Below are 14,600 nucleotides of genomic sequence, written 5' to 3'. Positions count from 1 at the left end.
CAACCAGAGAGCGCCTACTAGCGGCCACGGGCGGGGTTAGACGGTGACCCGTGTTGACGGGCTCCGCCTCTCGTCGTCCCGCTGGCTGCTAGCAGGCTGTTACCAGGCAGATAGGTTTTCCAACATGGCAGCGTCAAGCAACGCAGAGCAAACGCAGTTGCAAGATATGGAGGAGGAAGATGCAGGGATGGAGGAGAGGGAGATGGAATCGGACGAAGAAGAGGAGGAAGGCATGGGAGTGGAAAATTCAGACGAAGACGAGGAGGACGATTCGTCGGAGGACGAGAAAGAAAATGAAGCCGAGATCCAGCGACTTGAAGAGCAGGTAATTAGCCAGCGTTAGCCGAGGGGCTAATGAGAATGAATGGGTGGTAAACACGGGCAGCCACAATCGGGCTGGCAGCATTAAAGCTGTGAACTCCGTCCGTCATGACATGGTAGAGTAAAGGCAGAAAATATACGTGGTGTTGGTAGCTCTCGTTAACCAAAACATCTAAATATACAACCACGTCATTTATATAACTGTCGTGATTAGCTGCCTTGCTAATGTGCGAGGCTAATAGTTCGCGTGCCTCGTATTCACACGCGCCTTTTTTGTTGCAGTCTCAGTCTCGCAATCAACATCATTTAAAAACAGTGTGTGTTAGAAAGAAAGTACAGTACAAACAAAAACAGTACACGCTGTGCTAACTTTAATGGGCGTCACGTGATCAGCGGGTTTGACCCCTTCGCATAACATTGAATCTGCTGTAGACTTAAGTACGGAGAGTGCTTCTGCAGCGTCGCTGGTGTTGCGCTGAGTTGACTGTATGGTAGGTGTAGCTCTCCTGCAACCTACAAATACACTCAAATATAGATCCAACTGCATGGCTGTACACGAGTCCCTCTGCGAGCATCAGTGTGTGGTACTGCTGACTGTAGTGTGCTATATACAGAGATATGTTTTAAATATTCAGTCTCACTGATGTAGCACAAAAGTCCAACAGATCAAACTACAACCCACGAAACTACCTGAGTTTTCAACCAACAACTCAACAAAATATAAACACATGCTCTCATGAAGGATTGGGTTTAGTTTTTTAGTTTGTAGTCTTGCAGCTGTTAATAATAAAGAACAACAAAAACAATGCTATTACTCTTTAAAGAGAACTCTCATAGTTCATTAGATGAATTATAAGTGAACTTTATTTTCTTTTGTGGTGGTAATAAATTAGAGGTAAACACATAAAAGAAAGCATGGATTATTTAGGATACACTGTGTGCAGGGTGCAGGGATTTTTCTGCATGTAACAGATTTGTATTTTCACCAAAGAGATCTTGGCCTGCCAACAAGCTTCATAAAATATTTTAAAATTCATCGAGGGATGTTAAATAAGGTAACACACTTTTCCTACATGCAAACCAATTGTAGCTGTTTTATGTGTTCCCCTAAGAATCAAAAGATCCCTGGTGCGATCCTGGGAGAGGTTGCGTCATGAAGGGTAAAAATTTGGCCAAATCAAATATGCGGAGCTACCTGCTGTGGCGACCTCTTGTGAATGCAAGAACAGCTTAAAGTAGATTTTACATGCCAGCCGATTATGATTTTGTGCCTACAAAACCCCTGAAGTGCATTGTCACATATCTCATTTCTTCTTCATCTTTGTGTAACTCCTCAGCTGTCCATCAATGCTTTCGACTACAACTGTCATGTGGATCTTATCAAGCTGCTAAAGCAAGAGGGGGAACTTTTCCGCCTGCGAAAGGCGAGGCAGAAGATGAGTGAGCTTTTCCCTCTCACTGAAGGTCGGTGCACGGCTAACATGCTTCTGGGGTTGGAGGAATAAGCGGCTCTGCATTATTTACAACTGAAACCTTGTTTTGTTTAATCCCCCAGAGATCTGGCTGGATTGGCTCAAGGATGAAATCCGTCTGACTGAGGAGGAGCCAAACCGAGAGAAAGTATATGAGCTGTTTGAGAGAGCTGTTAAAGACTATATCTGTGAGTGCGCAACACCATCGCCACCACCTTCCGGCCTGATGATTAGTAATTACACAATCCTAACATTTAACTTCACACACACAGGCCCCGATATCTGGCTTGAGTACGCACAGTACTCGATCGGCGGTATGGGCTCACCAGGCGGAATCGACAGGGTGAGATCCATCTTTGAGAGGGCGGTGACAGCAGTGGGGCTTCACATGACCAAGGGACAGATGGTGTGGGAGGCGTACAGAGAGTTTGAGAACGCCATCCTGTCCACAGTGCAGGTTTGTGTGCCTGTCACTAGGACAGAGTTCATCATTCACACATAAGCTATATTTGTGTTTTTGTATTGATTGTGTACATATGCCATATTGTTTCAACCATTGTCTTAGAAATTAAAAGCTAGTGGAAATAATTTCATTTCCATGTTAATGATGTCAAATATAACACTTCTTCAGTTCAGATTGCTGACTTGAATTCTTTCCATGTTTAACCAAATGGCTTGTGCTTTAACACCGATGTTCTCTGCTGGCTTTCCTCTCAGCCTCCCCCTGGCAGGATTCCCAGCCGTGAGGAACAAGAGATGCTGAAGACCCAGCTTGAGCGAATCCATACACTGTTTCGCCGACAGTTGGCCATCCCTTTAATGGGTAAGCATGACGTGTCTTCTGGCCAGACTGGTTGCTGTAAAATGAGACAGATTCCTGTTGCGAGAGCCATATGTCCGAAATTACCCAGTTTAAAGAAAATGATGACGCTGGCTTTTAGGATAAAATTAACGTGTCAGAGTGACGAGTGCACTCTTCATTAGTTTACTGGAGAGGTAACCGGATGGTTTGGTAGCGTGTTGTTTTTCTCTGAGTGGAGAGCCGTGCCGTTTCTGAAACATTTGAATCTCTAAATTTAAATAAAGCAACATATAAAGTAGAACATAAACTGAAAAATGACTATCGACGGTGTGATGTAAATGTAAAATCTGTGATAACTGTGCTCTGCTGCTTTGTAGACATGGAAGGCACCTACGCGGAATATGAGGAGTGGTCCGAACATGGCGTCCCTGAGACGGTTATGCATCAGTACAAGAAAGCTGTGCAGCAGATGGAGAAGTGCAAACCGTTTGAGGAGGCACTGGTAATGCACTTTGCTAAATATGATGCCCATTCGTTCTCTGTAATGTTTTTAAATGATGTTGATCGTTTTTGTGAACGCTGCTGTTGTTTTGCTGCAGATGGTAGCAGAAACTCCCAAGTTAGCAGAATATCAGGCCTACATCGACTTTGAACTAAAGGAGGGCGACCCAGCACGGATCCAGATAACTTTTGAGCGTGCTCTGTCAGAGAACTGCCTGGTGCCAGACATGTGGGCCAAATACACCACATACCTCGTGAGTTGTTGGTCACACACACACACACACACACACACACACACACACACACACACACACACAGACACACACACCCCGTCTAATGTATAAAACCTTGCTGTTCATCTCGTTCTTTTTTCAGACCGTTTTAACCATTTTTAACTATTTTTCTTTCTGTGATCGTCAGGATCGTCAGCTGAAGTTCAAAGACTTGGTTCTCTCCACTCATGAACGTGCAGTCAGGAACTGCCCCTGGACCATGGGACTGTGGAAGAGCTACCTGCTTGCTCTGGAGAGGCACGGAGCCGACCATCAGACCGTGTCAGGTAAGAACACGAGCACAGCTCGAAGCTGTTCACACAAGAACGCTCGCTGCTTTCAATATTGAAACTATTTGAACTCCTTTTTTTTCTTCATAACAAATACGACTGAAAAAGATTGATATGATTTTTCAGTGGAATTTAATTTGCGTTCATTCTGAATGGATGTGCATTGGTTTTAGAGACAAACTGATAATTGTTCTCATTATAAGTGATTATTTTGTTTATTTCATTTATTATAAAAAGAATTTACAAGTATTTGTGGAAGCAATTACTAACACAGGATGAATATTAACTTAGTAATAATGAAACCACTAAACAGAATAAACAAACTATGTTTGAGTTTAAAAAGATTGAGCTGTATGACTAATGAAATGTGGAAAAATGTAACCTTTCTTAACCTTGCCTGACTTCCAAGTATGTAAGAGTTTAAAAAATGATTGGATGGACTTGGCTCCATCATTATAAGATCACATAGGCTTGCACATTTTTGTGTTTATTTTTTCTTGGAAGTTGCTAAGGGAGACCAGTCTGTATCACATTTATATTAAATGTGATGACAAAAAGGCAAAATTAGTCCATAATCTGGCCGGCTCCCTGAAAAATACAGCATATTTACAATGTGAGATGGGGAAATATTTTATTTTAACTTGCAGTATAGTTATTTCTTTGTTTTCTGAAAAAAAACCCTGACTATCCTAATCTGATTTATTATGACTTTTATGGTTAATGTCTACCACTGTAGCCCATAAAGAGTAATAAAACAGGCAATAGATGAAACCAAACACATCCTGAATTTTACCTTGATATTAAATCATTAGCATTATAAAGGATAATGAAAGATGTGTGCTTGTCTTTCATTCATTTTAAAACCACCTCGAATTTATTTAAAATACTAACGACCTTATGGAGAAATGTTGTCGTCTGATGTGTGTTATGTATTATTCTCTTTTGTCTTCCACGCAGACGTCTTTGAGAAGGCACTAAATGCAGGCTTCATTCAGGCTACCGATTACGTGGAAATTTGGCAGGCGTACCTCGACTACTTGAGGAGACGCGTGGATTTCAGTAAAGGTGAGAGCGGTTTTGTGTCATGAACATTTTGTATGTCAGAAAAAAACAAAACACAACTCAAATAATTTCTTTGATGATGTGTTACCTTGTGTTTTTGTTTTTTGCAGAGTCAAGCAAAGAGTTAGAGGAGTTACGAGCAGCCTTCTCTCGATCGCTGGACTACATGAAACACGATGTCGAAGAGCGTAAGCAGACGGCACCGACATCTATTTTTGCTGTCTTCTTGTCCTGGTTTAGTTTTCACATTATTCACCTTCCTTTGTCACTATAGGGTTTGGTGAAAGTGGCGATCCTTCTTGTATCATCATGCAGATCTGGGCACGGATAGAGGTAAGCGGTGTTACTATGACAACTGTTTTCAGGAGCGTGCAGTGTGTAGTGGTGTTGTTGAATTGTGGCGAGTAAATCAGTTAGCATAGTAGAATGAGCCAGGTCAAATCACGTAACAAAAGAAGTAAGTTCCTTTATTTAAATTAGGTCTTAAATAAAGAGTTAATATAGCTCCACAGTTTCCTACAGACATGTTTGAGTCACAGTAGAATCACTTGTAAAAAATCACCTTTACCCTCTTTGTAATGAGATGGAGGTGGAGATATAGATGTATTTCCTTTTCCTTGTCAGGCGCTTCACTGCAAGAACATGCAGAAGGCCAGAGAACTGTGGGACAGCATCATGACAAAAGGAAACGCCAAGTATGCCAACATGTGGCTCGAGTACTACAACCTGGAAAGGTTTGTGAGTCTGTGACTTTGTCTTTGTCTCTTCTTCATTTACTTCTAAGTAGTGCATTATACAATATATACACCTTACATTGTTGTGCAAAGGTCTCAAGCCCACCACTCATTTCTTTATATATTGCTACCAAGGAGACAGACTTTCTAGTAGTCATTTGTAAAGCAGTCTCCGGGTTTCCTGAAGGTCTTTCAAAGACTCTCTTTGGACATTAGTGATGTGTCGGTCGCGAACGAAATGGCTCTTAGAGCCGACTCTTTGAAGTGAACGACGCGAGCCGGCTCCTTATTGGGAGTCGTGTTTTTTTTTTTTTCCTTCTCTCACTTTATTACATTTTATGTGGAGTGAATAAATGAAAGTATATTTACGGTGGCCCCTCGAGACAAAGCACGTACAAACTCCAAAACATGTACAAAACACAACAGAAGTGCTCCAGGATGCTTGGGCGCAGTGTTGAGCTTTTGTTACCTAGTGGCTACACAAGCCAGCAAGTACCAACGACCGTATTTGGTGTGTGGTAGTAACAGGTAAATGAACATTTTTTTAAAATTATTTGATTATATATGAGTGCTTGTGTATAAATACACAAACAATACACATATGCTTTCAATTGTGTCATTTAAGTGATCTAAGTAGCTCTGTTTTGGAAGTTCAGTTAACGCTAGAAATGTGTTTTGTAGTTTGGACGTGCTTTGTCTCTAGGGGCCACTGTATATATTTATATATAAATATATATAAATAAAACCACAGTTTTTTTTTTTAAACACTAGTAATTCCTTTTGCGCATAATTTTATATTATTGTTAATAATAAATTAATTAAAGCAACAAAACGACCTGAAGAGCCGGTTCAGAGCCGAAAGAGCCGGAAATCCCATCACTATTGGACATTGGCTGCTTACTCGTCCATTTTCAGTCCAGAACATTTAGCTGACCATATTCAGAAGAATGTCTTTTTGTTGTTGAAGCATTATTTCAATCTATGAAAAGAACCAAATATAACATAATTTGAAAGTTACAAAGTAAGAATTTTGCACAGACAAACAAGGTGATTTCCAACAAGCTAGAACTTAGCATATCTCAACATGTGTGCCCTTAAAAAAACAATGAAACTGGACAAGTGGATGACAACAGAAAAAGTGTCGGGCTTAAAAAAAATATGCAGAGCAGATGAACAGTATCTGAAAGTCATGTCACAAAGACGTGGGAACGAATGCAGCAAAGACCTGAGAGATCTGGCTCATCTACTGTTTACTGAAGCCTTATCCGAAATGGTCTCAGTGGATGTGAGGCTGTCAAGTTGTTTTATTGTTTTATTAAATTGCTGCGCCTATTTCTCAATTTCTGAGCAAAATATTAAGAAATGAAAGGTGGCTCAAGACTTTTGGACAATACTGTAAAATAAATAAATACATTCACAGGTTTGTCTTTTCTTGAATGGAAAGCAGTGAATTTACCGGCAGTTTGTCCAAATGTATTTGACTGCACATCGTTTCACAGTCAACATGTTGACTGCACACTCACAGTACACACATGCAGTACATGTCAGTGTAATTGGAATTTTCAGTGTGCGAGTTAGACAAGACATGCCTGACTGGGAAAAACTTTCTAACTAACTAAAAAAAATGGGTGTGCTTGATGGTTTTTGCTTTTTTTTAATCTTCAGGTCATACGGGGACTCGATTCACTGTCGAAAAGCTCTCCACAGAGCAGTTCAGTGCACCTCAGACTACCCGGAGCATGTATGTGAAGTCCTGCTCAGCTTTGAGAGAGTGGAAGGTGAGCCTCAAACTAAAAATTATTATAAATTCATTATAAATCATAATTTCTAAGAAAAGGGAGAATTTGACACAGTATGGCTTTATACTACACGTTCCCACCTACAGGTTCTCTGGAGGACTGGGACTTCGCCGTGCAGAAGACAGAGACCCGGCTGAACAGGATTAATGAACAGCGAGCGAAGGTAGGAGCTCTTGTCAGCAGTACTGCACCGGCCAGGTGTATCGTTTGGCTGCCTTTGGCTAATGTTACCATGTTCTGACCATCTGTTAGGCAGCTGAGAAAGAAGCCAACCTGGCTCGGCAAGAGGACGAGAGAGCTGAGCAGCGGCGGAAAGCCAAGGTAGAAAAGAAGGCTCAGAAGAAGGTCCAGAAGGGAACACGAGCTGGGGAGAAGAGGAAAGCAGAACAGGACGATTATCAAGATGAATGGAATGAGGACGCAGGTGAAATAGACTCCTTAGCTGATGGACTAATTATTTTTTTTAACCAAAACTAAGTGTGATTCTAACTTTTTGTTTCTCTGTGACATAACAAGGTCCTAAAAGGCACAGAGGAAACGCTGACCAACCCACAGATGAGTACATGGAGACAGAGACTGGACTCTTTGGAAAGGCCACGCCCCCTGGATATAAGCCTGCTCCGCCTGCTACTAAAAAAGCCCCACAAGGAGCAGCAGCTCCATCTGCCCACAGGCACAATGAAGACAACCCGGAGCTTCGAAATGACAACAGCAGCGTGTTCGTCAGCAATCTGGCGTACACCCTGGAGGAGCCAGAGGCGAAACTCAGGACGCTGTTTGAGACCTGTGGTCCAATCAAGCAGATTCGCCCGATCTTTACTGGTAAAGGAAGCTTCAGAGGCTACGGTTATATACAGTTTGAATCCCCAGTGTCAGTCCCTGAAGCCCTGAAGCTGGACCGACGGGACGTGGAGGGCAGGCCCGTGTTTGTGTCACCCTGTGTCGACAAAAACAAAAATCCTGACTTTAAGGTAAGTGTGGCTCAGTTTCTGCATTTGTGTTGAATCATTTTTATTTAGTTAATACAGCTATCAATGCCACTTCACCCAGTCCAAGATTATTATTGTAGGGGCTAAAATATTGTGAAGCACTATTCATCAATTCAATTAGTTTTTCATCCCGCTTGGCTAACATGATTGGAGCATGCAGTGCAAAGTGATATCTTCACGCTTATGTCCTTGTAGGTGTTTAAATACAACACGATGATGGAGAAACACAAAATTTTCATCTCTGGACTGCCGTTCTCGTGCACTAAGGAGCAGCTGGCGGAAATCTGCAAAAATCACGGCACCGTCAAAGAAGTTCGTTTGGTCACGTATCGCTCAGGAAAACCCAAGGTGAGGAATAAATAGCACAGCGGTGAGATGATGGAGCTAGTGATCGCTGCCTTCGACCCACACGCAGGACGAAGTTGTTGGTGTGTTAACCCTCTTATGTTGTGTGGCTCTGCAGGGTCTGGCATATGTTGAGTTTGCAGATGAAACCCAGGCCTCTCAGGCAGTGCTGAAAATGGACGGCATAGAAGTGGAGGGCAACAAAATCTCTGTTGCTATAAGCAACCCTCCTCGCAGAAACACGATAGATAAGCCTGGGTCGAGCAGGCCCACGGGAGACGCGATGCCTCGCCAGGTGTACGGAGCGTAAGTTTCCCAAAATGTTTCTCCCACAAAATGTTTGCAATTGCTCTTCCCTGATTCCCAGATCTTGGTAATAAAGACAGGAAACAAATTCAACTGTTTTCCTTTTTTTTTTCCAGGAGAGGGAAAGGACGCACCCAGCTTTCCATGCTCCCTCGTTCCCTGCACCGACAATCCGCGCCCGCCGGGAAAGTGGAGAACGGGAGCGCTGTGGACGGAGAGCCAGCCAGCGCAGCAGGAAATGCAGCCGGAGAGCCGAAGCAGTTGTCAAATTCAGACTTTGCCAAGATGCTCCTCAACATGTGAGAAGACAGGCAAGAGCGTGACGACCGCCTTCACACTGAAAGCCATCTTGTGTCCTTACAAATGGATGTCCTTGATTAATTTTTTTTTCTTTTTTGTAACCGGTTACCTGATGTCCCTTTAATCCCGGTCATGCTCTCACCATCCGTTCTGCGAGGTTGCCTTAAATCCCCATCACGAGCCCTTTTCAAAGAGCGTTTCGGATTGTTTTTGATGGGTGTGTTTTGAAGATGGCAGCCAGGATGTTTTATTAAAAGTGTGTCATATTTGTGTGTAAATATACTGTATCTAAAATTGTTGCAAAGTTTCCTTTTTTTGTTTTTCTCTTTTGTTGTTGTTGTTGTTGTGCACTGTAAGGGATTTTAACAGAAGCATATGGGAGAGTATTTTTTTAAATATTCAAAACAGCCAAACTTGTGAATGTTGTTTTAAATAGGTATATGCAAAAGTTTGGACGTGGTGTAATATAGTCGGTGTGTGTACATAATGTTGGATGTGCTAGTGATGAAAAGACACTCTCCAGATGTTTTTAAGGAGCCGAAATAGTTTTATTTCCTGACCTTATAGTACAGCTGATTCATTATTTTTTATGTAACATCATCACTGAGTCACCGTCAACTACTAATGTCCAGTATTATTATGCTATAGAGACCTCTAAAGCTACCGTCAACAACAAAACATGACCTTTTAGGACAGTGTGAAAGCTGCTGTCCTGCAGCACACAGCTGATGCTTGAGTTAAAGTGTTCACAAATCTGTTTTAAGTAACCCTGCTTATATTTTTATTTGTTTCCGTGCGTGGCCCGTCTGTTCAGGTGGAGAACGTCAGTCACGTTTAAAGAGGAACAAAGGTAACCTGCCTGAAATTTAAGAGGGTGCACATAAGCAGGAAGCTGGCAATTCTGAAGTGCTTTGATGGCAGGAAACACCTGGCTTTGCGTGGGCTTCGTGAGCCTGTAGTCTATCACTCAGAAAGAAGTTTTGTCCTTCAAGACAGTTTTCAGTCATTAGTTTTGTCTACATTGGCGAATTTTTAATTGGCTTTCAGATTATTTGATGTTAACCCTTAGCGAAAATTACCACAGCAGATTATTTAGTAAAAAAGAGCCACTTGCAGCACTCTAACACTTAATATTGAAAGAAGAAGTAAAAAAAAAAGAAGTGTGAATATAAACTCGAGCTGTTTTTATAAGTGCGGTTTGGTTTTCTTTAGAGTCTACGTCACTCTGGAAAAACAAAAGAGGATGGTCAGAATCTATGCAGTTCCCATTTCAGTAATCCCATGTTTCAGGGGGTCGATCAGCTGTCCACTTGTCTTGTTTTACACATTAATAAAATTCTGTTTGTGTACATGATACTCGGTAAACACATTTTAAAAAAAAAAAAAAAAAGGTCAGCATAGTTTGTGATGAATCTTAAGTTTCAAAACATGTAATACAAGCTGTATGTATTGCTCTCACCGCAGTGGCCTAATTTTAAAAAAAAAAGGAGAAAAAAAGTTGAAGTTGTAGAAGTCACCTTCTGTTTTATGTCTATACTAAAAAGGTTGTATTATGTGCATTGCCGTTTGTATAATTTCTATAGTCAGTGTTTTACATTTGGAATAGAGGTAAATAATAAAAGGCTATTTTTTGTTTGTTTAATCTCAGTATTTATTTTTGTGCTTTTTCACTTTCATTCTTTGAAATCATGTCATGTTTCTTTTCCCTCCCTTCTTTTCTGGTCTGAAACTTGTTTTAATAAAGTCATACAAATGATGCCCGACTTTGCTCATTATAAACCACTTTTATTTTAAAATAAATAAGAAAATACAGGAAAGTGCATTACAGTGTCTGGAGACATCTTTATGTCAAAGAACTAAATGTTCACCGTGCACATCCACAGTTGAAACTGAAGATTCAAGTCCGACAGAAATCTTGTTTCCTCCTCGTAATATGATGGAGAATTAAAACACCTAAACTCTCCCACAACACGACTTTTCATTGCGTAGGAAAATTAGGGTGTGGTAAAGCAAACCTGACACGACAAAAAGCAAATTTCAGTTCACCTTCCTGAAGCAGGCTGATGAATTCAGCAGGCACAGAATCCAAACTGTGAGGAGGGAATGATGGGTATGATGTGGACAAAGGAATTCACATTTTATGATGGAGCTCTGAAATGAAATGACATCTATGTTTGCATGCCAGTGTTGCCATGCTCCTGTATCCCCACCCTATGCTCAGTTGTGGAATGGGATGGTCTGCTTGCAGTCGAAACAGGTCTGGTCCTGGCCTGCTCCCGGCAGCCCTACGGCGTGCTCCGTAGTAGAAATCAACAACGTGTCCAAAGTTATTTCTGTACATTTGGCTATAAAGCGGATGAAGGGCCGCACATCACCCTCGTTGGCTGTGTCCAGAGCGGCATAGTATTCAGCCCGTTGTTCCTTGCGGATAGTAATTGGTGGGTATCTCGCTTGCATGAGCACGAGGTTCATGAGCAGCCGTGACGTACGTCCGTTGCCATCAACGAATGGGTGTATGTACACCAGTTTATAGTGGGCGAGTGCAGCGTATTCCACGGGGTGAAGCTGCAGCGCCTCGTCGGAGTTGAGCCACTGAACGAGCTCCTGCATGTGTCTCTGCAGGTCCCGAGGGTGAGGAGGGATGTGGTGGCCCACAAACACCTGATTGGTGCGCAGCCTCCCTCCCTCCACGGGGTCTACGTAGCCGAGCACCCGCCGGTGGATCTCCAGGATGTCGTTGACGGTGATGGCTCCTGATCTGGACAACAGCGTCGTGTTGATGTACTTCATGGCCGCATCCACCCCGATCGCCTCGTTCTGCTCCTGCAGGCTCTTTCCGGGGACGGCGTAACGCGTCTCAATGATATGACGAATCTCTGACAGCGTGAGCGTGCTGCCTTCGATGGCCACGGTGTGGTAGATGTGGTGGTAGTAGGTCTCCTCCATCACTCGGCGGAATGCAGAGTTCCCTTTAGGAATGGACATAAGCTGGCGCACTTTACTGTCGATGATGCTGAAGTAACGCTGATCGATCTCTTCCACTAGGGGAAGGGTCCGGTCTCGGCTAACCAGAGCTCTCTCGTTGCACGGTGAGATGGCCAGGGCCTTGGTGTACAGGTGATCTGCCTGGACGACATCCTTCTCCTCCTCTAAAATGGTCCCCAGCTCCGTCAGGGCATCCACGAAGTCTGGGTTCATGCTAAGTGCATGCACCAGCAGCTTGTGAGCCTTCTCCCTCTTCCCAAGTTTCTTCATCTCCTGAGCCAACTGCAGTGCAGCTTTGGCCTCCAGCTCCATCTCTGCAATCACGACATGATTGACAGGGTGAGCAGTGAAGATGCAGTAAAACAGCAGGTCATGTCATGACAAAATATGAATTAATTAATTAATTAATTAAAAAAAACGTTATTAGACTTGGATGAACTAGAATTTTCAACAACTTCAGAAATCATTCAGGGAACTAATATTCAACTTAAAACACTGAAGCCGCAAATTTGTTATTTTTACATTTAGTTGATGTGCTTCCTTTTTTCCCTTAACAGTTCGCTGGCCTTCACAGTTAGAAAACAGTGTGAAAATACCTACAATTTGCAGAGGATTTGGAGAATTACAAGCTGACGTCTTCACAATGCCGTCATTCAGAAACCCCAACATACAGGAAAAACCAATACGATCAGAGCTTGAAAGCGATAAAGGGAACGCAATTTTCTCTATAAATTTGTTAAATTAAGCCCTAGATGAGTTCACACGGGCCTTCTTTCTCGACATATGGTTAATATTGTTCTGCATATGGCACTAAGCTGACCTCCACAGTCAGTAAATAACGTGAGTGTACCTTTGGTCGGCTTGGGCCTCTGAGGCAGCAGATCAAGAGCAGTGAAGGGGACGGTGAGACTGGTGGACTGCACAGCTGGATGCTGCTGTGGACTTCCCCACAGCTGGCAGCGGAGCAGAGCGATGCCTCTCAGGGAGGCACAGCACTGATCCTCCACCCCAACCATGGGCATCAGGAGCGCCACGAGTGAGCCGAGGGCGATGCAAAGCAGCGGGCCCCATCCTCCTAGGACACGGGCGCTGTAGTAACTCCACGCCTTCACAGCAGCCATGAGGACCCCTGGTTAAATCCTCCATCTTCTGGTGTAATGCCCCCCATCTATTTTCACTCCAGCATGGAGACCCGAAAGGCGGCGAACAGGAGGAAAACGAGCAGCATGGCAGCTGCCGCGAGAGATCAACTAAACGAGACAACTTTTAACGCCCGTAAGTTAGGAAGCAAGCTACCTTTAGCTACAAACGGAGGCTCTAAACCTTAAGCTAACTTAACGACGAAACGGCGGCTGGCTTTTTGTCAGAGTCGGAACAGCTGTACAGATAATACACACATCACCAACTTCCTTAGGCTCAACGTTTGAACATCCTCGAATATCATTGGTCCGAAGTGTATTGAAGGGCAGAGCCGATTGGGTGAAAATACAGCAATACAACTCTCGTTTCGTAGCCGTCCCTGATTGGCTGAGTCATGGAAACCTTTTCCCCGACTTTTACCTTTCAGGGAGAAGAGCGACATTATGTAATCAGTAGGTATCTAACGTAATCTAATTTATTTTTTAGTTATGGGGTATTTTAAACATGTAAAAGAAGAAACAAATCCTATTTAAAGCCCCTCTATTGCCAAAGATCAAGGCTGTAGAGAAATCTTGAAACACAACTGGGTAATTATTTTGTAGTTATTTGAAAGAATTATATAAATTAGCGTTCATTTCTGTGTTCAGTGGGATCTCAAGCTACATGTTTAGAATCTCCACACAAATTAGATTTTTAAAAATTCACAAAAGTTTATTTCTTTGCTGCAAAATAAGGGTTTAAAACGCCCCCCTGCGGTATATACTTCGACCATCATTGTGGAAATCTCCCTTAATATTTTAGTGCCATCTTGCTCTCCTATACAATCTCCTTAGGTTTGACCTGTAATCGAAGAAAAAAACAACAACTCACTTCCATCCTTATCGGTGCCTCGTCCTCTCTTCAGAAGACCCAGAATCTATTAATATGTAAAAAAAAATTTTACATTTTAAAAGCCAATGAGAGTGAAAGACTCACCTAATGCAGACGAAATCTAACTATGGGTGCAAACAGAGTAATTTCACAGATCATGTTTGCAGGATCTGGGTGGGCACAGCATTTTTCCACATTTAGAAAAATCTTTTTTTTTTTAAGTAAGTAAGTTTAAGTATTTCACCGTCAAACTCTGAATATAGCTCATTCTGTTCAAATAGGAAACCTTTTTCTTTCTTTTTTTTAAATTTCAGGTTATATTCATTCATGCAATTTTGCAGTGTTTGAGACTGAAGCCTTTATCAGGAGACATAAACACAACACAAGATCATTTTGATTTGACAAGTCAGGG

At 42.5% G+C, this 14,600-nt stretch overlaps 2 protein-coding genes across 2 annotated transcripts; one reads left to right on the top strand and one right to left on the bottom strand.

Annotated features, from left to right (window-relative positions):
• The first annotated feature begins 44 nt into the window (after positions 1 to 44).
• Positions 45 to 10,271, top strand: sart3 (spliceosome associated factor 3, U4/U6 recycling protein). Its single transcript, XM_085179035.1, has 19 exons — positions 45 to 325; positions 1,659 to 1,785; positions 1,877 to 1,981; positions 2,066 to 2,250; positions 2,511 to 2,616; positions 2,973 to 3,097; positions 3,195 to 3,350; positions 3,517 to 3,655; positions 4,616 to 4,723; positions 4,831 to 4,908; positions 4,995 to 5,053; positions 5,345 to 5,454; positions 7,120 to 7,232; positions 7,340 to 7,416; positions 7,506 to 7,677; positions 7,770 to 8,224; positions 8,438 to 8,590; positions 8,706 to 8,893; positions 9,010 to 10,271. Exons 1-19 carry the CDS (start codon positions 125 to 127, stop codon positions 9,194 to 9,196), a joined length of 2,844 nt encoding a protein of 947 aa, XP_085035161.1. The 5' UTR covers positions 45 to 124; the 3' UTR covers positions 9,197 to 10,271.
• Positions 10,272 to 10,573: 302 nt separating this feature from the next.
• On the bottom strand, positions 10,574 to 13,629 carry ficd (FIC domain protein adenylyltransferase). Its single transcript, XM_085179039.1, has 2 exons — positions 13,029 to 13,629; positions 10,574 to 12,492 (listed from the first exon to the last, which is right to left on the bottom strand). The coding sequence occupies exons 1-2, from the start codon at positions 13,297 to 13,299 to the stop codon at positions 11,411 to 11,413; spliced, it is 1,353 nt and encodes a 450-aa protein (XP_085035165.1). The 5' UTR covers positions 13,300 to 13,629; the 3' UTR covers positions 10,574 to 11,410.
• Between the last annotated feature and the right edge of the window lie 971 nt (positions 13,630 to 14,600).

This window comes from Neolamprologus multifasciatus, chromosome 12 (genome assembly GCF_963576455.1).
Source record: "Neolamprologus multifasciatus chromosome 12, fNeoMul1.2, whole genome shotgun sequence".
Taxonomy (NCBI): Eukaryota; Metazoa; Chordata; class Actinopteri; order Cichliformes; family Cichlidae; genus Neolamprologus; species Neolamprologus multifasciatus.
Note: the sequence above shows the minus strand (reverse complement) of the source record. Positions and strands in the feature narration are given on the sequence as shown.